The sequence below is a fragment of the Brachypodium distachyon genome, chromosome 3, assembly GCF_000005505.3.
Source record: "Brachypodium distachyon strain Bd21 chromosome 3, Brachypodium_distachyon_v3.0, whole genome shotgun sequence".
NCBI classification, from domain to species: Eukaryota; Viridiplantae; Streptophyta; class Magnoliopsida; order Poales; family Poaceae; genus Brachypodium; species Brachypodium distachyon.
In genome coordinates this window covers 5,807,683-5,830,449 of record NC_016133.3, presented here as the reverse complement: position 1 = coordinate 5,830,449, position 22,767 = coordinate 5,807,683, and the positions used below count along the sequence as shown (strand labels likewise).

Here is a 22,767-nt window from a genome sequence, read left to right as displayed (position 1 = left end):
GGTTAACAAGGTTGGCGTTTCAATTTCAGGGGATTAAAAAGTCGGGGTTGAACTCGGACTTCGTCTACGAGTATAGGGTTGAAAAAGGACTTCTCTTTTTTTTTTCTTTTTTTTCATACACATAGGTACGTACGCTACGCATGCTAACCTAAGGTCTGGCCCATACGTACCTGTGATCGTTAGGGTGGCACGTATCTCTTAGGACACGGATCGGACGAGACAGCCAGACATGCAAGCCGACAGGGATATATCGCGCGTAGAGACCGCAGGGAATGGCGGCCGGCCCGTATATATGTATGTGTGCGGGAATGGAATTGATTGGCGTGTCGGTCCGGTCCGTGGGCCCACCGGCAGCCACGTAACTCCTCCTGCATGCGGCACGGTCGACATGCATAGATCGAACAACACCCACGACAATAAATCGATCAAACCGGCCCCATCGATCATAGCAATCTTCTGAGATACGCCAACCAATTTGGTCCATAATGATCAGTATCAATTTCAGTATCTCACCATTCATGCATATATACTCCCTCCGTCTCAGTATATACAGCCATTGTTGTTGAAATTATTGAACAACATTCATCTTGTCCAAAATTGACTGAGAGCAATAAAATTCACCCAAATTATCAAACACGTGTTTTGCCATTTGTTTACACGCAGATACGTCCAGACATGTGTTTACATTGGAACTTAATCCGTGATGACGCTTAGCAGCCGATCGATTGATTCAAACCTGACACGCGCTCGCTTTAGTTTGGCATTTTTGCTGTCGACCAAACGACAGAACAAGTCCAAAAGCCGGTCACTAATTAACCTAACCCCTGATAACATGTCTGGCCCTTGCATTTGCCATCTTACCAACCTTAATTGCTTTACACTTTCCGATAGCCTCCGGCCGGGGCTCCACACGACAACGCGTACGTACGTTACGCAGCCCATCAGCAATTCGTTCGGATCCTTGGCTCAAAATGTCGCGACCGAATGCTGACAAAATTACAATGATCATCGACCGGAAAATAATAATCAAAGCTTTGATTAAATTAACATGTATCGTGATTATTGCATTGGTTTGGACTTTGGTTTCAGAGATGCGTCACAGAAGGGACAATATATGGGATGTTTCTGTAAAATAATGCATTGTAGGTGGCACGTCAGAAAACCCATGCAGAGAAGTACGTACGAATTGGCACCAACAGATAATATGCATGCACCTTCTTATCAGAACAAAAAATGTTTAAAAAATCATACTGTACTGCGAGTACTACTGTTGAACCTTTCTCAAAAGGATAATCCAATTAATAAGTTCTTGTCGAAAGGTACTAATTCATCAACAAATAAGTTCTTGATCTCCTTGTCTCTGGCTTCTAAATGCATGGATCATGTCACAAGTTCTTGATTTATTTATCTTGTGTGTTGCACTGATTAGTTATATATGTTGTGGTTTTCATGCGCCTTTTTGTTTTTCATGAAGCAAAAAGAAGGGTCGAGATTGGTTTTGCTTTCATGGCATTTTATTGTCGTGGTCCCTCATGACGGCTGCTACCGCAATGTTTTAATTAGAGAAACAATTTCTAACCGGCTGACATTAGCTTTTGAGTTTGGTTAGGTTATGGTCTAATCAGAATTGACGGCATATTTTGTTTATGAACCGATTTGATAGCGACGATATACTCCTATATATCAATTGCAATTATAAATCAGTACGCGTATGGATGGTTTTCATGTTTGAGTAGACGATCGATCGGTAGCCATGCAATGGTTTGGTCAAGGACGTGACGTTTTGACTTGTTATTAGCTAGTCATCGTTCAGTTAACCTTTCAAATCAGACCTGCAAGCCAATACCTGAAACATTAAAGTAATAAGAGAGGATATATGCGTGTGGCTTTGAGCTACGTACATCACACCTGACGACTGTATATATACTAGTTTCGTATCAAGTGACTTTTCATTACATGTATCTAGATATTTTTATAACTACATCTATATTTCAACAAATTTGAGACACTTAGTATGGGACCGAGGGAGTACGAGATATACGTGCATGCTAAGAAAGTCCTGTGACGACGACGAACCGGCCGGACGCTCTCAACGTCTTTGACTTGAGCATCAAGGATTATTAATTTTTCATAGTCTTCTCGCAACAAAAATTCAGAAATTTGCTAAGGGCCTCTGTCATAGAAATTTTCCTTTAATTTCCATCTGCTCCGGACTGAACATAGCCCACCAACAAAAACGTTCGAATATCCTAACTGCACACACAACTTTTAGAAAGTGAGTGGGACTACCATAAAAATCATTAACGAAACCGGACAGTAAGTCCCCCACGTTTGACTGATTCCATTCATACTAATTAAGCTAGCAAGCAATCGAATCCATGAAAAATGCATCGGTGAAGAGACTTAAAAGTAGAGACAGACAGAATACATACATATTTGCACAAGGAGAATTGGTACTTTCTCGGTAGTTTCGCTAAGTTTGTTGTGATAAGCATGCAGTTTTGTATAATTCTAATCAAGTACTAGTATATATAGACTATATAGATCACACACTACTTCATGCAAAGTACCCGATTCTGTGGGGTTAAAAACGCTTTGCATGCACACTTTCAAACCGGGAGGTGGAGATTAATTATTATACTGTCCTCACAGCAAGCGCTATCTGCATGTAGGCTTGTCTTTTCTTTTTCTTTTGAAACTTTGGTGATGCAGACTAGCTCATGGCCAAGCTCTTTTTGTAACTACCTAGCTAAAATCTGCATATATTCTCTTGCATGATCAGTCTATCGTTCGGATAAAGGTTATCAAGAAAACATATATATCCTGACCCGTGAAACTCACCAAAGTATATAGAACCTCTTGATCTAGCTAGTGGTTTCTGTTACATATGTCACCCTTTGAATGATTCGGCAGTTACCAAAGAAGAACCTTGAATCGGGTTAACTTGTGCGCTTTCATTCGATCAGCTGGAATTTGGAATATCAGAATCGCACATATTTCGGCTTCAAGATGATATATTCAAATGGTCTTTTAAGTCCTTTTTTGTCCTTGAGCCATAGAACGTCCTGGCACTACTTAGTTGTTGGGGAAAAAGAAGAGATAGATTCAGTTCTTTGCTCATGATCGATCCAGGAACCTGCAGCCATGGAATATATGACCTAGCTGTGTATATAGTTAGAATAAATAGGCGCCAAAATCTGTAAGAAATTCAAGTTAGTCGGTGGATAGAACTGCGCACTTTGCGAGACCGGTCCTCCACTATCGCGTGCGCAGAATATAATCTCTGTAATTAGGAAACTACCGAGCAAATTAATTAAAAGCGATCGAACCAAATTCTGGACAAGAGGAAGCAATATCCTAATGGCTCCATACACTGGTCGCAAAACTGTAATTAGACCGACGTTTAATTAATTACTGCTAATTGGTATACTATGATCAGCTGACTAGCTACAGGTACTAATACGGCTTGTTGGCGAAGAGTACGTACATCTGTGACATTCACGGTACATAGTAGAGTACGCAGGAGGCAGAGATTATCCCTAGAGCTGCGTGCACGTACGGCGTACTCTGCGGGCACAGGGGTAGCGCCAGTGAGCACATGGCAGTAGCAGGCGCAGGTCGTGAAAGAGACGGCGAATGCCAGAGCCTCTGATCGGCGGCCGGGGCGGCTTTAATTTGGAGTCTGCTTGTCCTGTACCTTTGACACAGGTACACCTGGGAAAGTTTCTGCTATGAAATCCTTTCTAAGTAGCAGGTGTGTTGAAGCGAGCGAGAGCCTGAGTAATTTTTGCTGTACCATAAGAAAAGTCAAGAATCTTATTTTGGCGTTGGGGTATGTTGCAGTTGTGATAGACACAAGGGGGGGAAATGCTATGAAGAAAACCAATGCATAATTTAAAGGACATGCACGAAGAGCTAAGTAAAGTACATAAATTTCTCATGTATATATGAATCCAATAATCTAGACATATATAGTTATTTAGCGAAGCGCTGCGTTGCACATGTTTGGATTCCAAAGTATTCCACGAACAACAGAAAAGATTAAACCCGTACCTGCCGATAAAAGTAACGTCTACGTGGTCAAGTATGAATATGTACTCTCTTCGCTTATAACTGAACCACTCGATCATCTAAAAATAAAATAACTGAACTACTCTATATTGAAATGTCTTGCATTCATTTTAAATTATGCTACAAGCTTGAGAGGCGACATATCAGATGAAAACCAATATTCAGTGAAAACTTAAAAGGTTTTAATCCTAACCATTACAGCTCAAATAAACGGATCAGATGAAAGGTTGAACCTCTAGTCACTTATCTGCATTGTTTTCATAACAACGTGTTTAAGTGATTAGAGGTTCCACATTTCAGATGATCCATTTGTTTGAGATCTAATGGCTAGCATCAAAAGTTTCCAAATTTTCACTGCATATAGGTTTTCAACTGATGCATTAATTCCCAACTTGAGTAGTTTAACTTGTTTACCTTACTAAGCTTCTATTTTATTAGTTTAATGTGAGGAATTTTTTCCTAACACTTCCTTCTATTTTCTTATAAATAAATATAGCATTATCCAAATTGATGGCCCACAAAAATTTGGATGAGAAACTGCAAGCTGAGCATGATCCAGCCTTCCTCATGTATTGATTGACACAAATAAATTACTCCAATGTTTTGTGTTTGCTTATCCAAGTTTGGTGTATCCTCCCTTTACTCCTGAATCATGATGATGAGCTAGCTAACTTCTATCTTGCAATATAAATGAGGTCACATCAATAAAACCAATACCAACTTTAATTATTACTTTTAAGTTTGAAACCAACGAAAGACCAACTCTGTGGACTTGTATATATTAGTCCTAAGCCCTAACTCCTAAGTCTTTCCAAGATAAGAGTCAAGGCGTTATGACTTCAAATCTTCTCATCCTTTTCTTTATTTGTACATTTCGTGATTTGCTGTTAGGCCAGCTTTGCATAGAAAAGAAAAACATGTATTTGCCCAATTTGGTCTTACATATAGGTATAGCTACTCTCACTTACCGTGAACTGAACGACATCTTAATTAGGTCCCATGCATGCATGACAATGATCTTTGTCAATGATCGATCATGAAGAGCTTTTCCATTTCCATTGGAAAAGTTCGTGGGCATAAGTCAAAAGGTTAATTAGCGTGCTTATTTCATCAGACCATCCATACAAGCAAAGGAAACACATATAATAGATGGACATCTCCTTTACGGCCACCAATTTTCTTGACAGGTTCAGATAGCTGTCAATCGGCGTAGTTTTCCTGACGGGAATTATATATATGGGTGTCTAACATCGAAGAAACTAAGATCCTTGTATTATATGGAGCTACAACAATCTTTATGGTGTAACCCAGCATGGTACGTAGATACAATCTGAAATCTGCACCGTGTTGATTTTAATTCTAACAAAAACGCAATCAATTTTTTTTGGCATTATAACTTCCTTGCATTTTTATTAAGAGAAAGTTTCCTCGGAAACAACTATCATCTTACTACTATTCAACATTTTATTTTGCAGGAGGCTGTTGAGTTTTTGTTGTCGGTACAATCTTTTATGAAGAGTACAAATGTAGCGGCTAGAGTGTCTGTCTCCAGCTAATGTATACCAATTGGTTATCTACATGAATATGATGTGTGTATCCTCAATTATATGTTTGTCCAGTTAGGTAATATATGCTCATACGTATGCGTATATAAGTTAGGTGAGATCGATCGACGTTTTGAATCTATAGTTGGTTAATTTCGGACCTGTCCCTATAGCTATATCTAATTGAAGTTATGACAGTAAGGTCAGATCGATCGATCGACGTAAGCGCATATATAAGTTAATTCTCTGGATCGCGACTCTGGGAACATGTCCCTGCCAAAACAAAATAAAATTAAGCAGTGTCACTTTCACAAATAATGTAGAGCCCATGGTACATATTAGCCTCCAATTAAGTCTAAACTATATATATATGTATATATGTACGTTTGTCACGTGCGTCAGCAGCTACCGTGCTGGCATGCAACTTATGCATACGATCGATCAGATCATTTAATGGATCATCCATGCTGATCGATCGACAATAAATAATCGTTACAAGAAAAACTTTACTTGCACGCTTTAATTACCTAGCTATATATCTATTCCGTAGCTGATTACACATTATATATTACAAATAAAATCTAGCTAATCATGTGGCATATTACGTAACGATCTCTAAAGTGCAATGGATTGAAAACTAGTGCTTGGATTGCGTGCGATCGATGAACACGCACATATTTGAAAAGTTCCATATGCATGCCAAGTGGGGCGTGTACGTAAGTAGGCACGCTTGATGTTAACATGTCTCAACTCTCTCAACTTAATTACCAGCTGCTTGCGCAACGAACAAGCTAGCTAGAGCTAACTCCTCAGCTACTGGCAGTTTCTAGCTCCTAGCGTGGCAGTGCTAAGCCGAAATTAGAGGCGTCGTTTAAGTTAAGAATGACGGGTAGTATTAATTAGTCAACCTGATCACGTGCTTTAGATTCTTCTTCAAGACAAGTTAATTTGACCCTACTGCTGGCTAGCTATAGTGTCTTAATTAGTTCATGTGCCACCCTATATATATATATCTGTGTGTGTGTGTGTATGTAGCTACTTGAGTAAGTATATATATAGTCCTTTCTTTCGTAAAGTTTGACGTGTTTGGTCTCGTTAAGACGACTTTTACCAAGAATTAGTTTATTAATATGTGTTTTTTAAGACATGATATTTATATCAGTACATTCTATCTACAAAGTTCTTGGTGATAATTGTGGTTCAAAGTCTTGTCTTAACGAAACCAAACACTCCAACCTTTATGAAAAGGATGTAGTATGTTGTTGGTCTGCTGGTGACGAGGTTTGGTCTAGCATTTCTCTCTCTCACTGCATCGGTCTATATATCTGTCTTGTAGAGTGCAAGCAGGATCCTCTTTATGTCCCGCTTCTAGGTTATCAGCTACTTGCTAGCTCAAAATTTTGGTCTCGAAACTTGACTTGAAAATTGAAAAATGACCTAGAAGAAGGATATACAAAGGATGCCGTGTGCATCCAACCTACATCAATTCACCTTTCAAAAAGAACAAAAATCTGTAACTGTTTATAAATTAGTACTACTACACTTTTGCTAATTGCAACTTGTCTGAAAATTTTTTAGATCAAACTTGTCTGAAATTTTGAAAACCATATTCCCCAAATCTGCAAACTATAAAGCTTAAAATTGCAGTTGTTGAGGATAGGCAATTTTCAGCATGCGTGCAAGTTATATATAGAGTGAGGATGAAACGATGATGCTCAAACCCGGCCTGATTAGAAGAAGGCACTAGCTAAACCAAGCACACGCTTCGCCGGTAGGAGACGCGCTCCAAGGATAAGCCTCTACGTGTAATTAATTCTAGCCATCGTACCCACATGAATCTGATCCCAACCCTGCCGATTCGGATAAATGAGGTACATCGTGCCAGTCCCTTCTTTAAATTGGGTATATATAGTGGTGATAAAATCCGTAAAGGAGTAGTCGTTACTCTCTGTCACAAGTGCCACCTTTGGAGGTACAAACTGGGGATTCCTAATTTACGGAAGAACCTGACAATTTGTAATGAACTTGATAAACCCGTCGCAATGCAGAGACTCTGGAGTCTGGACCATACCCAGCTGATATCCAGTGGCCGCCGGCCGGCCGGCCAGGCGCGAGCCACGCTGATCCACTCTACCCGAAAGGCTGGATATCGAGATAAAGAAACTTCTTCTCATACTCCCTAGTGTACACTACTAGCTCGGTCCCGGAGCTAGGCGAGCCCCGGAAGAACTGGCGGCGTGCGCCAGACATGCTAGCTAGCGGTCGAGTCACATATATAAGTAGGGGATGTTCCTCAGTTCCTCTGTTTCCTTACGTGCGTGCACTGCGTATGTTCTCGCCCGCGCCCCGGCCGGGAGGGAACCCGAGCATCGTGCTCCGGTCCGGCCGTGTTGCCGTTGCGGTAAATTTGCCTTTGCCGCGGGCACCGTTGCGGTTTTGCTTTGTCCTTTACACCTGGGGCGGGGCGGCAGGACCCGATCGAGCTGATTAACCAGCTGTTTTCTTCCGACTCTCCGACGGCCGGATCAACGCGGCCACGCATGCGCGCGCGAGAAGACGGGAAAGCAATACATGGAGTTTCGTGCGTGCCGACGGATCGGAGACGCCCAACGAGACCGGATCGAGCGCGCTGGCTAGCTAGCTGTTGATCCCAAATGCCTAGACCTAATCGATATGTTAACTCAGTTTATTTTCCCCGACGAGAAGGAAGCTAGCGTACCAAATTATATATAGAATGGTTGCCAAAATTAACCGAAACGAAACCAAATTATATATGATATACTCTCTCCAATCCTAAATTGTTGTCGAAACATTACATGTAGCTAGACGTTTTTTTAAGAATAGGTACATCCATATATGGGCAAAATTGAGTCAAGAATTTAGGATCAGAGGGAGTAGAATGTTTGCTACATATATGTCCTTTCCGTTATCTCGCCATAAATGTTTAGCTGCATTTATATGGATTTATATATGGAAACAGTTCTTGAAAAGAAGATGCGTGCAACTATAAAACAGAGGGTGCGCAATAGTGTATAAGCGCTGTATATCTCGAATATTTTTCTTAATCACGCCTATCTCCAACACATGTCCTTGAATTTTTATTTTTTGCGAGGCATATATGTCCTTGAATTCTATTCTAGGTAAGTACGTACGCCCGTTGTTTCACTAGATCCGTCGATCGATCAGTCCCCCATGGACAGGGCCAATGAATACGAATGTGAGAGAAGAGTTTAATAAAAGATAACCTTAAATAGCATACTACTCCTATAACCAATTAGCAATTCCAGTTCCAGAAGAAAAAAAAAGTAAGGGTACAAACAAATTAAAGTTGAAGCATTTCAATACACATCGTATCTACTCCCTCCGTTCATAAATACTTGTCGCTATTTTAGTGCAAATCAAATGGAGTTGATATGATGATTATCGATCGCATGTCACAAAGTTGAAAGATTGTGCTGAAGTCGAACCCATATTATAATTAATGACTTAGAAATACGCATCAACTGATATAGATGCCAGGAAGATTCTTCCATTATCTAAAAATAATTCAAGAGACGGATAGAGATCACAACTTATGGTATCCAGCTGCATCATGATGCACATAAATTTCATGTGGCATGGTATAAGTATAGATGTAGACATCTTATTGCAGCGTAAAATTGTGCCGAAGGACAGTATTAAAGCTCTTAATTTCCTTACTGAAGAAGCATGCATGTACATATATATCAGAGCAAGAATTTTGAATCTAACTAAAGTGCATCATAGAACGCATTATAAAACTATATATAGCAGGCGGTTTTAGATTTTACGTTTGTCCATTTGCATTTGCAGCTAATATTTACATTACTCGTTGAATGCCCGGTCAAGCTTCAATTCGTAGTTATGACCTGCATCATGATATATGTCGAAGTATTTCATATTCAAAACATTAAGGAGGTTTATTCAAGACCAAAACGTTCTCAAGTACTCTAGAAGAAATCTAGCTGTTTTCATTTTTGCAAAGCTGACCATTCGACCCCTGTATATATGGGGTGCAAAACACCCTGGAAGAAGTTCAATTATGAGCACCATATATGTGTAGGCTGGTCGCTATAGCTAGCAAGTACTCCATCATGTTTAACGTTAAGGCAGTCGACATACAAAGTGCATGCCGGCCTAGCTAGCTAGCCTAGGTTTGCTCCACTGGCTGCTCCTGTGCTCCATGATCTCGCTATCAATGTCGTGATGAGCTATATATATGTCCATTATCCATCGCAGCTGTGTGGCATCATGCATGCTTAGGCCGCCATGCTCAGCCTACACGCATTCGTAACAGAGAACTATTCCGTCGTTCTAGTGGCCTAGAGACGAGACATAAGTAGGATCCCGTTTGTATCCTTCCTTAGTTCGTTTGTGATCCCACTCATGATTCATGTTAAGTGTTCCATATAATTTGAGGTGATTTTTTCCTTGCTATTCTCTGTTAGAAATTTTAGAGTTGTTGTGGGTTTAAACTTTCCTATCACTATCTCCTTATCTCTAACTTAAACTCAATTGTATTTATAACAGGAGGGATGAACGAAAACGCTTCCGTACGTGATGCATCGGCATTTGTACATAGAATCGTTGTGCTTTTAAGAATGTTACGGTCAATTTAGAAACAACAATATTTGTCGTGAAACACTATGGATGATTAGTGACTGTGTGCATCAGTCGATCAGGCCGGGGGTAATCCTCTTTTTTGGAAAAAAAAACTATGGATGATTAGCTGGCTATTTAATTTGCACACTTGCAACGTTGACAGTTCCAGGTCTAGGTTGTGAAGAACCGCTGTGGAAAAAAGCTCAACCACGAGCGATGCGCACCAGATGTAGTTATAGGTATTAGCTACCAAACCTTAAATCCAGCACATACAAGAAGTGCCTATGTTGCCTAAAACGGCAGATAAGGTTTGCTCCACTGGCAAGCTAGCTAGCTCCGTGATCTCACTATCAGTGTGTTGAGATGGCTAGCTATACAGTCTTCACTGGCAATTGCACATCTTGCACATCTGGAAACAGTAGTCCTTGAATAGCTCATGTAAGACTCTAGCGCTTGAGAAAGAACGGGCAATAGTGCCAGCACTATGTGTCCCGAATCTATGTTGTCCTGAAGTTCTAGGTAGCGTCAAAAATGCGTGGCGAACTATACCGCGCGCGCAGCAAAGCTTTGATCGTGACATGGGATCGATATACAGTGGCAAATGGCACCCTTTTTTTCAGTGGACTGGAATCTAATCGGTCGATCGTACCTGTCACCTCTTTGGCTTGCTTGTGCCGGTATTACTCCGGAAAGAACATTGTAAATATACAAGTTAATTCGGCTAGCGCACTACGCTTCTTTATTAATAAGAAGAAGAAGATCGTTGCCTCGCAACTGGTTTTTTCTCAAAGCAAATATTTTGATCAGTAAACACTATTCCCTCCGTCTCATATTAAGTGACTTAAATTTATCCAAATATGAATGTATGTATACCCAAAAAAAACGTATAAATACATTTAATATTTCGTCACTTAATATAAGGCGGATGGAGTAGTATACATGATCGATCACCAGCTAGCTCTTGGCAGACCATTAATCTGGATATTAAGGGCATCCTCAACAAGGAATACGTACACTTCACGGGTACCAAGAAGTTAGTGACCAATAAGAAGAAGAGACGAATACTACAAGTAAGTACCGTAGTGGTTACTTGAAGAAGTAACAGGTACTACACGAATACCAAAAAAGAAAAGAAGATGACATGTGAGTCCATCAAGAAAAATACATGAATAGAAAGAAAAAACATATTAAAAAAAAAACTAGTATCAACCACCACGGTCGAAGATGCCCTAATACTTCACGTGTAGGTCAATTTTGCACTTGCACCAACATACAGAGCGTTGCGCTGCTAGCAGCCGCGCAACTAGCGGCACATCAGAACATTCATTCGATCGCCATCAGACAGCCCTCCTCCGTCTCGCGCTCCAACGTATGTAAATAGGCTGTCACCAGCCAAATGTCCGAAAAGACGCGAATAAGCTGCTAGCTAGGCGTCGTTTCCCACATCTAAAGGAAGGAGTACGACTCTTCTTCTCCCAGTTGCAACGATCCGAGATCCACGGTCCTATTGGACGTGTACGTAGCATGCTCCTCGATCCGGATGATGAGAGCTTCTTATGTACTCCATTTGTTCACACCTCATTTGATTTGCTTTTTATATATATAAATACGGCAGGAGCTTGCTACACATCTACTTCCTCTGTCCACAAATAGTTTGGATTTCATATTTGTCCAAAAAAAAAAGTACTTCTCACTTTTCAAAGTATTTTTAAGTAAAAAATATGATTCTCTCTCATCACACGGAAATCAAACACAATAACATTTTTTCATGCACTTAGCTCATTGAAGCTGTGAGAATTAAAGAGAAGAGAGAGATGGTGGCTGGAACCGGAGGGAGCACGCCGCAACTTTTTTCTTATGCACGCAACAAAGTTTCATTAGTTGCTGAAAATTCGCTGAGGGGAAATAGGTCACTGCGTATCTAACATGGAAAACAGACATATGCAGCAACTGAAAAAAAAACATCTTTGCAGCATGATTTGTCGAGGCAATCTGGTTGAGATATGATGATATATTGATGTTTAAGTATGGGAAATGATTCTGATCAGCCGACCGATCCATCAATCGGATCAGCCGGGTGCGGCATTGTCAGTGGCGGAGACAGGGTGGCCAGCAGGGGCTCGGCCCAGACTAAGAAAAAAGAAAATTCCATTAGATCTAGGGTTAATTCTTCCCAAATTTGTGTATTATATAGATGTGGCCATACATCTGATTTTCTGTTCCTCTATATATTTTCTATTGTCTTCGTCCAGACTTTTGTTTTGCAATATGCAATTCAATACTTGTACTATATCATTTTGTTCCCGACAATGAATAGCAGTAATCCTAGATCGACAAAATCATGTACAAGACTAATGCACTTATGCTTTGAATCATCAATTCCGAAAAGAAGTGAAGGTAATGTACGACGGGTAGGATCGACAAGATCAAATGGTAAACTTGTGCATTTTTTCGAAAATGAGGGAACGCACCCGGCCTCTGCATCAATCGATGCACACAACCGTTATATTATTAAATTCCAGTTGCCGTACAAATCTCAAAAATTACAGACCAATAAGACCAATAAGATAGAACATCATCAGTCTTCTAGCCTAAGAGCGATGCACCACCCAAATCGGTTGAAAAATTTCCATGCTATCGTCTCCAATTGGTGCACCCAAAATCAATAGAATCATTGGCCACCATCGGACTTATCATTACGGTGACGGTGGGTCATCCAAAGAACAACCTTCAAAAGGCTGAAAACTTTTTTCGTGTTAAGAACCAAATTATTTCTGCAGTTTCAAATCGACCAACAAATTGCACACCACATTAAGGATAAGCCATTTACGTTTTTTGCCCGGACCCCGAAGCCAACGTCCAAATTACCTGACCAAAATCGCGCACGTATTTATAGTCGTCACCTCGAGCATTAGGAAATGGGTTCGTGTTTGCTGCACCCAAATTCCCTGACCTCAGGGGTGGCGCAGCTTCCATCCATCCATCCAACACGGTCAATCAGACAAGAGCTCCAAAGCCCGCCTCGTTGACCCTCACGAACCCAACCCAGCACAGCAGCCTCAAAACAAAACAAAACAAAAGAACGCGCATCTCTCCCTCTCCCCCGGCCGGGGCCCCATGGCCGCCGGCCTCTCTCTCTCTCTCCCTCTCCCGGAGAGACCCCCCTCCCCACTATATATAACCGCCCCCGCCTTCCCTTCTCACCCAAAACCCCACGCCATTAACACCGGCTTCTTGCTCACTAACACACACAATCTCTCTTAGACACGTCGGACCCAGACAAGAAGAAGAAGAGAACCCCGCGCGCGCCTTGATTTCCTCTGTTCTCGCTCGGGTTGCTCTGTTTCAAAGAGAAAAACAGGGGAACGGCGGCGGCAATGGGGGACGAGCAGACGGAGCCATCGCCGGCGTTAGCGTGGCTGACGTGGCGCGCGGCGGCGGCGGTGGTGTGCGCTTGGGTGGCGCTGCACGTGGCGGCGCGGGTGGCGGACGCGGTGTGGTGGCGGCCGCGGCGGCTGGAGGCGCACTTCGCGGCGCAAGGGGTGCGAGGCCCGCCCTACAGGTTCCTGCTGGGGTCCGTGAGGGAGATGGTGGGGCTCATGGTGGAGGCCTCCTCCAAGCCCATGTCGCCGCCCACCTCCCACAACGCGCTCCCCCGCGTCCTCGCCTTCTACCACTACTGGCGGAAGATCTACGGTGCGTCCATCGCTCATCTTCTTCTTCTTCTTCTTCTTCTTCTTCTTGGCCGGGTTTTGGTTGCATCATCTCATCTGTGCTGCTTGATCTACTCCCTGTCTGTCTCTCTTGCTTTTCCTGTCTCTCCTCTTCGTCGTCTCTGTTTGTGTCTGCTTGTGGCCAGGGCTCAGCTTTTGTCTCTTGTTGTCATCAGCCTCTCTCTCTCTCTCTCTCTCTCTCTCTCTCTCTCTCTCTCTCTCTTTCTCTTCCTCTATCTCTATCCATTTGCGCATATGGGGTTTATGGTAGTTACTTCGCTTCTTCTTCTCCTTCCCCCAGCCAGACAACTCCATTAATTTCACCTTGTGCTTCCCCTGTCCTTCCTCCCCGTGGTTTCAATGGGAATTGCTTGCAGTCTCTTCCTTATCCTTTTTCGGGTGTGTGTACTATAAAAAATCATTAATGGCGATTCGGGTTGAAATTGCAGGGCCTACGTTCTTGATCTGGTTCGGGCCGACGCCGCGGCTGACGGTGGCGGAGCCGGAGCTCATCAGGGAGATCTTCCAGACGCGCGCCGACGCCTTCGACCGCTACGAGGCGCACCCCGTGGTGCGCCAGCTGGAAGGCGACGGCCTCGTCAGCCTCCACGGCGACAAGTGGGCCCTCCACCGCCGCGTCCTCGCCGACGCCTTCTTCCCCGACAACCTCAACGTACGCAAACGAATCCTCTGTTTCTTCTTCTCCCCCCTTTTCTCTCCTCCCTCCATGGATTCATCTCTGACGAAGCTCGGTCAATTGATTGATGTTTTTGTGCAGCGGCTGGTGCCTCACGTGGGCGCGTCGGTGGCGGCGCTGGCGGAGAAGTGGCGCGCCATGGCGGATGGCGCCATGGGAGGCGAGGTGGAGGTGGACGTGGCGGAGTGGTTCCAGGCGGTGACGGAGGAGGCCATCACGCGGGTCACCTTCGGCGGCAGCTACAGCGACGGCCGCGTCGTCTTCGGCATGCAGGGCCGCCTTATGGCCTTCGCCTCCGAGGCCTTCCGCAAGGTCCTCGTCCCTGGCTACCGGTTCGTTCCGACCAGGAAGAACTGGCTGTCATGGAAGCTCGACAGGGACATCCGCCGGAACCTGACAAGGCTCATCGGCCGCCGCAGCCACGAGGCCACCGCCGCCGCTGCGGAGGCCGAGGGGGAGGAGAAGAAGCAGACCGACTCCGGCGGCGGCGGCTTCCGCGACCTGTTGGGGCTCATGATCAATGCCGGCGAGAGGAGGAGGACGACAGCGAAGTCGGCATCGGCGATCCCGGTGGGGGAAATGGTGGAGGAGTGCAAGACCTTCTTCTTCGCCGGGAAGCAGACGACCACCAACCTCCTGACGTGGGCCACCGTGCTCCTCGCCATGCACCCGGAGTGGCAGGAGCGCGCACGCCGCGAGGTCCTCGACGTCTGCGGCGCCGGCGAGCTCCCCACCAAGGAGCACCTCCCCAAGCTCAAAACGGTACGTCCCATACTCAATTTTTGATTCCGATTCCTTTCCGGGAGCGAGCTAGCAGCGGCTCCCGGCGAACTTTCAAATCTGCTGCTAGTGCCAAGGGAGGGCATTTTGGCCATTAAAAAAAAACTTGGGTGCTGACATGTCCATGTGTTTTTGTTTTTGTTGACAGCTCGGCATGATCATAAACGAGACGCTCCGGCTGTACCCGCCGGCGGTGGCCACGATCCGCCGCGCCAAGGTCGACGTCCAGCTCTCTGACGGTTGCATGATCCCCCGTGACATGGAGCTCCTCATCCCGATCATGGCCTTGCACCACGACACGCGGTACTGGGGCCAGGACGCGGCGCAGTTCAACCCGGCCCGGTTCGCCGACGGCGTGTCCAGGGCGGCCAAGCACCCGCTCGCGTTCATACCGTTCGGGCTCGGCTCCCGGATGTGCATCGGCCAGAACCTGGCGCGCCTTGAGGCCAAGCTCACCCTTGCGATCCTCCTCCAACGCTTTGAGATCCGGACGTCCCCCAACTACGTGCACGCGCCGACGGTCCTGATGCTCCTGTACCCGCAATACGGAGCGCCGTTGATGTTCCGCCCGCTGTCGTCGTCGCAGCCTTCGGATCCGGTGTCCCCCTAGGCCACCTGCTCTCCTTGTCACAAGCCTTCAATTCTTTTGTCAAAACTGACGTAACCCAATTTCCATAAGGAAGAGAGCTGTGTGGCCTGTGGGGCACCAAATCATAGGACACCCCCCAACAACATGACCCAAATGCCCCTCCACCTCAGCCAGCCACCCTGTGTACATATGCCAAGCCATACAAAGAGCCAAGAAGCACTACTAACTTTTTTGTCCTAGCCTGCAGCACCATGGAGCCTACCCAGGTTTGCCTAAAATGCCCTCCTTAACAGACCGGGATCAGGGCCTGCCTTTTTCCTTAAGATTTGATGACACACAAGAAGAATGGCCCCCACCTCTTTTTGTTGTCTAGCCTATGGCTTCTGGTGTGTGTATTTTGTATAGTGGTTTTATTCTATCATCATCATCATCAAGAGAGAGAAGAAAAAAAATTGAGAAGGAAGAAAAAATCGGTGTGATATTTTTTTGTTTTGTCTGCCTTTTTTTTTTTCCTTTTTCTTGTTCGTCTTCTTTGAGACTTTGCTTGTCTACCTTACACACGGCATTGCTCTTCTTTTCTGCCGGTCTCTTTCTGTGCGCGGTCGGGTCGGTGATCCTACCTCGATTATACAAAGAACTCGCCTAAATTAACAATCATGGCTCTGTTTCCTGACCCGGCCACTCCGTGAAAAAAGAAATGTATGCGAATTCACATGCATGCAGCATGCTCCGTTAATAAAGTAAGAAGACCAATGCAAGTTCGAACAGAAAGAAGGCGATGCAAAATTTAAGCAGAAAAGCTTATGGAAAAACTAAGAAATGGACAGCTTAAATTGAGGATTTGGAGGGGGGGGGGGGGGGGGGGGGGGGACATGTGGGGCGGGGAGCAGCAGCCAAATTCCGGTGTGGTCACTGGTCAGTGGCAAGCAAGGCAGAGGAAGAAGGCTGCCTGTCCTTTGGGGGCTAGCTGTCCACTGCTGCAAGCAGCAGCATTCCCAACAGTTTTACGCTAACGGACAACGTAGCTATAGGCCCGTAAACGCCTCTGTGTTTACGGCGACTCCAGCGAGAGCTGTTCTACGGACAGCGACCTGTTTACGTGTTCCTCTGATTGACTCTAAATTACCAGTAGGCAAGCTGCTGCGGACTTAAACCCGGAACATAAAGTTTTTTAATTCCTTTTGGAATATTCATTCATTTTTTTGACTTGACCCGGGTCGAGTTTGCTCAGCCGCAAAATCGCTTTGGATTTCTACATGATGTTGTTTTACACGGACTTTCTAATGTGAAATTAAGTCAGGCAGTAGTAATGATGATGGTCTTAGCCGTGAGTTATGGTCCAAATATTCCTTCAAAATTCCCTCTGTCTGGTGAACGAAAAACTGGGTCGCAAGACGTTACAAACCGGCGCGTAAGCAACTAAGCACTCGATATCGGTCTTTTGATTTCAACCCGTGAGATGTCACCATGCGAACCTTCGTTGGTCTTCTTTGGAACACCGATTCAGAAAAGGATTTGACCATCGTTAAGTCGTTGGTAAAGAAGAAAATGTCATCTCGACCGATCCAATATGTCTAAACTCGGATTTTGGCAAGATGCATTTTTCTTCGTCCAGTTCTTAAGAGCGGCTGATTGATGTCTCGGTCTCAGAAGAAGAAAAGGAATGTGAATCACAGATTGTCTATGTGGTAATCAATGGTCTTAGTGATCGGTAACTAATGGTTTACTAGCCATTTTTTTCCACGGAGTATATATTTCTTTTGGCTGGATCATCATGAAAGTGAAATCTGTGGTCGTTCACTATACTCCAGCTACTACATTGAATTGGCATGGTAGACTTTGACCTAACACATTTTGGGTTTTTCTGCAGCAAAATACCTCTTTATTAATTAGAAACAAGAGTTACATCACCCTAAAACATTTGGTTTATTATACTATGCTGAAATGTCGTTAACATTTTTTTAAAATAACTGACAAATGGTCCAACGTATGTGTTTTATCATGACTAGATAACAACACATAATTATTCACAGTGTACATAGAAGCACAAAAATATATCAAGCTAGTGATATGGTTCGTGCAAGACGAAACAACCAAATTACACGTCCTAGTTTCCATGTCGATCCAATCTAGAGGGTTCGACATGTGCAGCCCCTTCCAAACCGATCTTTGCCCCCAAGCAAACATTTTTTTCTTACTAAGGCTCAGTTTGTGGTTGATAAACTGTGCTGAGCTGACTTATTTATAATCTGCTGTAAAAAGAAACACAAGCATGAAAATGTTGGTTAACCAAACGAAAAATAGGCAAAAGGTGATTAAAGAAACTACATTATCCACCTAAATGCCAGACTCAGAATTTATGGGGGAAAAGCAAATAGGTGTCTTGGATTGTTTATTTGGTGACATTTAGGCTAATTGCCATCTTTGATCAAGTGACCTCAAATGGATATCTATGTCGTGGTGGTGGATGCCCCGACCCTGCTGCCACCACTGCCCAAAAGGGCAGCCTCGCCTTCGCCCAGGGTGGGACGTGTGAAGACGGACAAATTAAAATCAATTGTGGTGAGAGTAAAACATCAGATCAATGGCGGCTAGGGTTCGAATGCCCGTTATCACCTAGAATGGCACCTAGGGTTTTATCACTTTATGTCGCATGAGAGTTCATCTTTCCTGTGAAAAAATGCAAAACACAAAGAAACATACCATCTCTGCTTAGAAAATCATTACAAAAGATTTCCGCTTGCAAATCATTAGAAGATCGAAGTCCTAGGAAAAATATTACAACCATTTGTTGGATGTTCAGTGGGGTGCATGGTTGTACCCTTAGGCTACTAGAGATCAAACCACAGGTTTAACGTTCTCTATGTGTCAGAGGAAGACAAAATATTGACATAATGTTGTGCAAGTGTATGCTTTGTGTATCTCAGCGTTTCTAAAATAAATACATAAACAAATAAATAAAATCATTCAACCGTGAGCAAGCAGGTTACACATGCCATTGCATGATCAGATCACCGAGGGGCGACATGCGTAGACTAGTCTGGATTGCGATGTTTCCCTTGGATAGGCTGCCGAAACGACGTACGGACCCAAGGGGGGGGGGGGGGGGGGGGTAGGACGTGCCTGCCCATATTTGCCAGCAGCCTCAGGCCAAAATCCATCACACACATGGAGAACAGCACCACACACACATCTTCTTCCCTGGCATTCCAAACCACTGGTCCAATCCAATGGAAGCCATCAATCAATCATTGATGAACAGAGCACTGGCCGGCCGGCCTCACTGCTATCAGCAGACACACACAACGGCATCCATCTGCATACATTGGCTCCTCGCCGTTTTCACCAGGCGACCATCCTGGTAATTAACTAATCAAGCCCTACGCAATGCCAATGCCATTTCAGTTACTGCTGCTGCTTCACAGATTTTTTCAATGGGGGAATATATATAGCTAGCTTAGGGGGGGCCATGGCAGTGGCACATCTTGCTTTCCTGGAGATCTCCAATAATTTGCGTCTTGTTTGTGAGATGATGAATGATGGGGAAGGGGAAGGGTGGTGTGCTTCCTGTTTGTCATGTGTGTAAATTCTGGTCCCCTGGAAGGGCATGTGGTTGGGAGATTCTTTAATTTGTTACCTGATTGCAGTTACTGCAACTTGGCTTCTCCCTGTCTTCTTCTACTCCCCCCATGCATGAAAATAGAGGGAGAGAGCCATGTGATGGTGGTGGCTCAAGGCATTATTGGTAGCTGGCAGCTGGGTTGATCTCCTTCATGCTCCAAAAGGGTTTTGAGAGACAATGCACAGTGCCCTCTCCTAGATGACCATTATCGGCGGCCTAATCGCGCGCTTTTATTCGCATGCGGGTAGCCTGAAAAGGTGCGAGGGAAGAGCAGCTTAGGCCAATGTGGGATGTAGAAGCATGAACCTTTTTATGTTCTAGACAGTAATCTGATGAAAGGGCACAGTTTGTTCTCTAGCATGCATGCATGGCCCTGTTCCCTTGCTTTAGGGAACAGCCCTGGTAATGACAGAACCATCATATGCCACATCATTGCATTGGATTTGGAGTTGCAGTGACAAAAGTAAACAAAAAATAAAATAAAAGATGAGGCTGTGAGATGAAACAACAAGGCAGCTTGAATTATTGTTCAGAGTGCACAGGGGAGATAGATAGAATGGTGCTTTCAGATGCAAGATAGATATAGGCCCTTGATGGCAGGGAAAGGATGGCTGGTAGGAAGCAGGAGCTCACCTTGGTGCCTCACAGGCAGGCACTAGCATTTTGTCCTACTCACCAGTCACACAACAAAGGGCCATTAGTTTTATATCCCCTCTGATTCTCATGTTCCTTCAAGACCCAACACCATCACAACCCCCTTGCAGTTCTATATTTAAGGGCACATCTCATCATGCTTATCCCAAGGTTCAACTATATATGGCAGATCAGGGCACAGAGTTCTTTTTTTTTGGAAGGGGTGGTGCTAATATTCCATGATTCCATTTCAGCAGCTCACCAGTATCCCAGTTATATATATTGTTTGCTGATACTGACACACATACAAATGCAATGCAATGCATTGCAAAGACATGACATGTACAAACAGGCATCAATGAATGAATGAATGATGCACAAGTAAAATAATGTCATCAGACGAACTCTGATGAATATAGAAAGCAATGCATCACAGTGACTCACCTTGTATCAACTGACGAGGGCTCACCCACCTGTGCAGGATTCAGCAAACAGAATGACACCTATCATCTGCAGAGTTTACAATAATATCCACACTCAGCGAACTGACTGAATTTATGCACAATTAAATAATATCGAGAATTGAGAACCAATAACAACAAGAGAAAAAAACATTTCGGCACGAAGGCTGTCAGTGACTGGGAGGGCACACAAGTCTCAGTTTCCTTCCGCATTCTCAAATCATGGTACTGGAAGGAAGGAAGGAGACAGAGTTTGACTCTCAAAGATTTTAGTACTAACATAGGGGTGATGGCAACATGTGCAATTAAGGAGATGGCTGCCATAATTATATATTCCAGCTCTAACTTCCAATGCAATCATCTGCAAAAGAAAGTTCTATACCGCTGCAGTAATGAAGGAACACACAACACAACAACCAGGTGGCACTTGAAAATGATTTACTTTCAAGCAACATCAACAGAATGCTGCAGGGAGGGCTGGATTGGTATGCTTATTCAGCACACCTGCAGAAAGCATGAACTGGCAAGCGCATGATCAGCCATGGAGAAGGATTCTGGATCACTCAAAACCAGCCCATGTCACTGGAAACTGGGATCTCCTTAGGTCAACTCTAAGAATGATTAGCGACAGTGATCGCGGTATTAAATACGTGCTTAACCGACAGATATCGGAGGTTGAGCCCACAGCTTCAACTTGTGCTCTCCTCCTAATGACTGCTTAATAAGACAGTACGTGGAGCTGTAATAATGCATCAAAGACAAATGTTAACAACTATTCCCTCCGTTTCTAAATTCTAGTCGTGGTTTTAGTTTAAATTTGCACTAAAATCACGACAAGAATTTAGGAACGGAGTGAGTAGGGGTTGAGACTTTTTTATTATATTTACTCCATTTGATTTAGGAATAGGAGATGCTCAGATGCATGGCATGGCAGCGCTAATTGTGCCTTGCTCGTTTTTCACCAATTTTAAAGTGAGAATACTTCAGAAAATAGAACAATTAAGCATGTATGCCTTATTAATTTCCTGACACAGATCATCTGAATGGTGTGTTTGCACGAGATAAACACCAGGAGAGGTTCGCTCTATAAAATGAATGTAAACCTCTCTCTCTGTGCATTGACTTACTGGTCTGGAGCCTTGAAGCTCCATTAGCACAAAGCTTAGTCTGGTGCACATTAATGAACAGCAAGATGGCAAATGCAGATTCTGTTTCCATGCTCAACCGATTTTATTTTATTTTGACAAATTTATCGACGAAACACAGATTACGTTCCCATGCTCAACCGAAAAGATTGACTGTTTTCCCATGATTAAGTCAACCGTTAAATTAATATAAACTGAGATCATCAAGGGTAACAACCTTACAGATGAGCAATTGAGCTCTACAGCTGTGCTTACCACGACATGTCCTTTAAAATGTTGCAATCCCATATTTATCTTACAATCTCCATGAGCTCCATTTGTTCTTGATAGTAATGTTTGTGTCAGCTAGCACTGTACTTTCAGAATGGTTTAGGAATTCTTCTACCTCGAGAATCAGGAGAAATCTGACAAGTTGCTGCTATCTCCGACGATCCTGATTAAATCTTGGGAGCCTCGCAAAGAGATCAAAACAGCTGTCCTCAGATGTTCTTTGCTTGTTCATGACAGAATGCCACGGGATGGCAGCTCAGAAGCTTCCGAGTGCAGCATCAGGAACAAGATCCACATCCACTGCATGCCCTTTTCCATTGCTTCCTGGAAGAAGCTGTAAGTATACAAAAACAAGAGCACAACCACATAGCGTTGCATCAAAATCTGCTGATAAATTACTGCTCTCGAGGATATCGAGATCCCCAAAATGGAGTTCACGTCCCCAGAACAACATCCATGGCTTTTCTCCTAGATCGGCCTGCCCGCCTTGGGCTCGCGGCCCGGCGAGCTAATCATTGCACGGTTCATAATAAGATACTGTTACTTAGCTTCACTTATTAATTACCAGGACTGAGCTATAGCCAGATGGGAAAATTAGGCCATGCTCCTAGTAGCAATCAGC

The 22,767-nt window shown here is 44.0% G+C and overlaps 1 protein-coding gene across 2 annotated transcripts; it reads left to right on the top strand.

The window, feature by feature from the left end:
• The first annotated feature begins 13,388 nt into the window (after positions 1 to 13,388).
• Positions 13,389 to 16,593, top strand: LOC100832967 (cytochrome P450 734A2). Of its 2 annotated transcripts, XM_010235713.3 has the most exons (4): positions 13,399 to 13,931; positions 14,398 to 14,621; positions 14,727 to 15,407; positions 15,574 to 16,593. In XM_010235713.3, exons 1-4 carry the CDS (start codon positions 13,613 to 13,615, stop codon positions 16,033 to 16,035), a joined length of 1,686 nt encoding a protein of 561 aa, XP_010234015.2. In that variant the 5' UTR covers positions 13,399 to 13,612; the 3' UTR covers positions 16,036 to 16,593. The 2 variants fall into 2 exon arrangements, with proteins under 2 accessions (XP_024316162.1, XP_010234015.2); XM_024460394.1 differs by having other exon boundaries at positions 13,389 to 13,931; positions 14,398 to 15,407.
• The last annotated feature ends 6,174 nt before the right edge of the window (positions 16,594 to 22,767 follow it).

Bases quoted from the DNA above. Each gene is read 5' to 3' on its own strand.
- LOC100832967 (XM_024460394.1), top strand. From the start codon at position 13,613: ATGGGGGACGAGCAGACGGAGCCATCGCCGGCGTTAGCGTGGCTGACG. The intron at 13,932-14,397 runs GTGCGTCCATCG...TTGAAATTGCAG, and splicing joins CTACTGGCGGAAGATCTACG to GGCCTACGTTCTTGATCTGG. The intron at 15,408-15,573 runs GTACGTCCCATA...TTTTGTTGACAG, and splicing joins ACCTCCCCAAGCTCAAAACG to CTCGGCATGATCATAAACGA.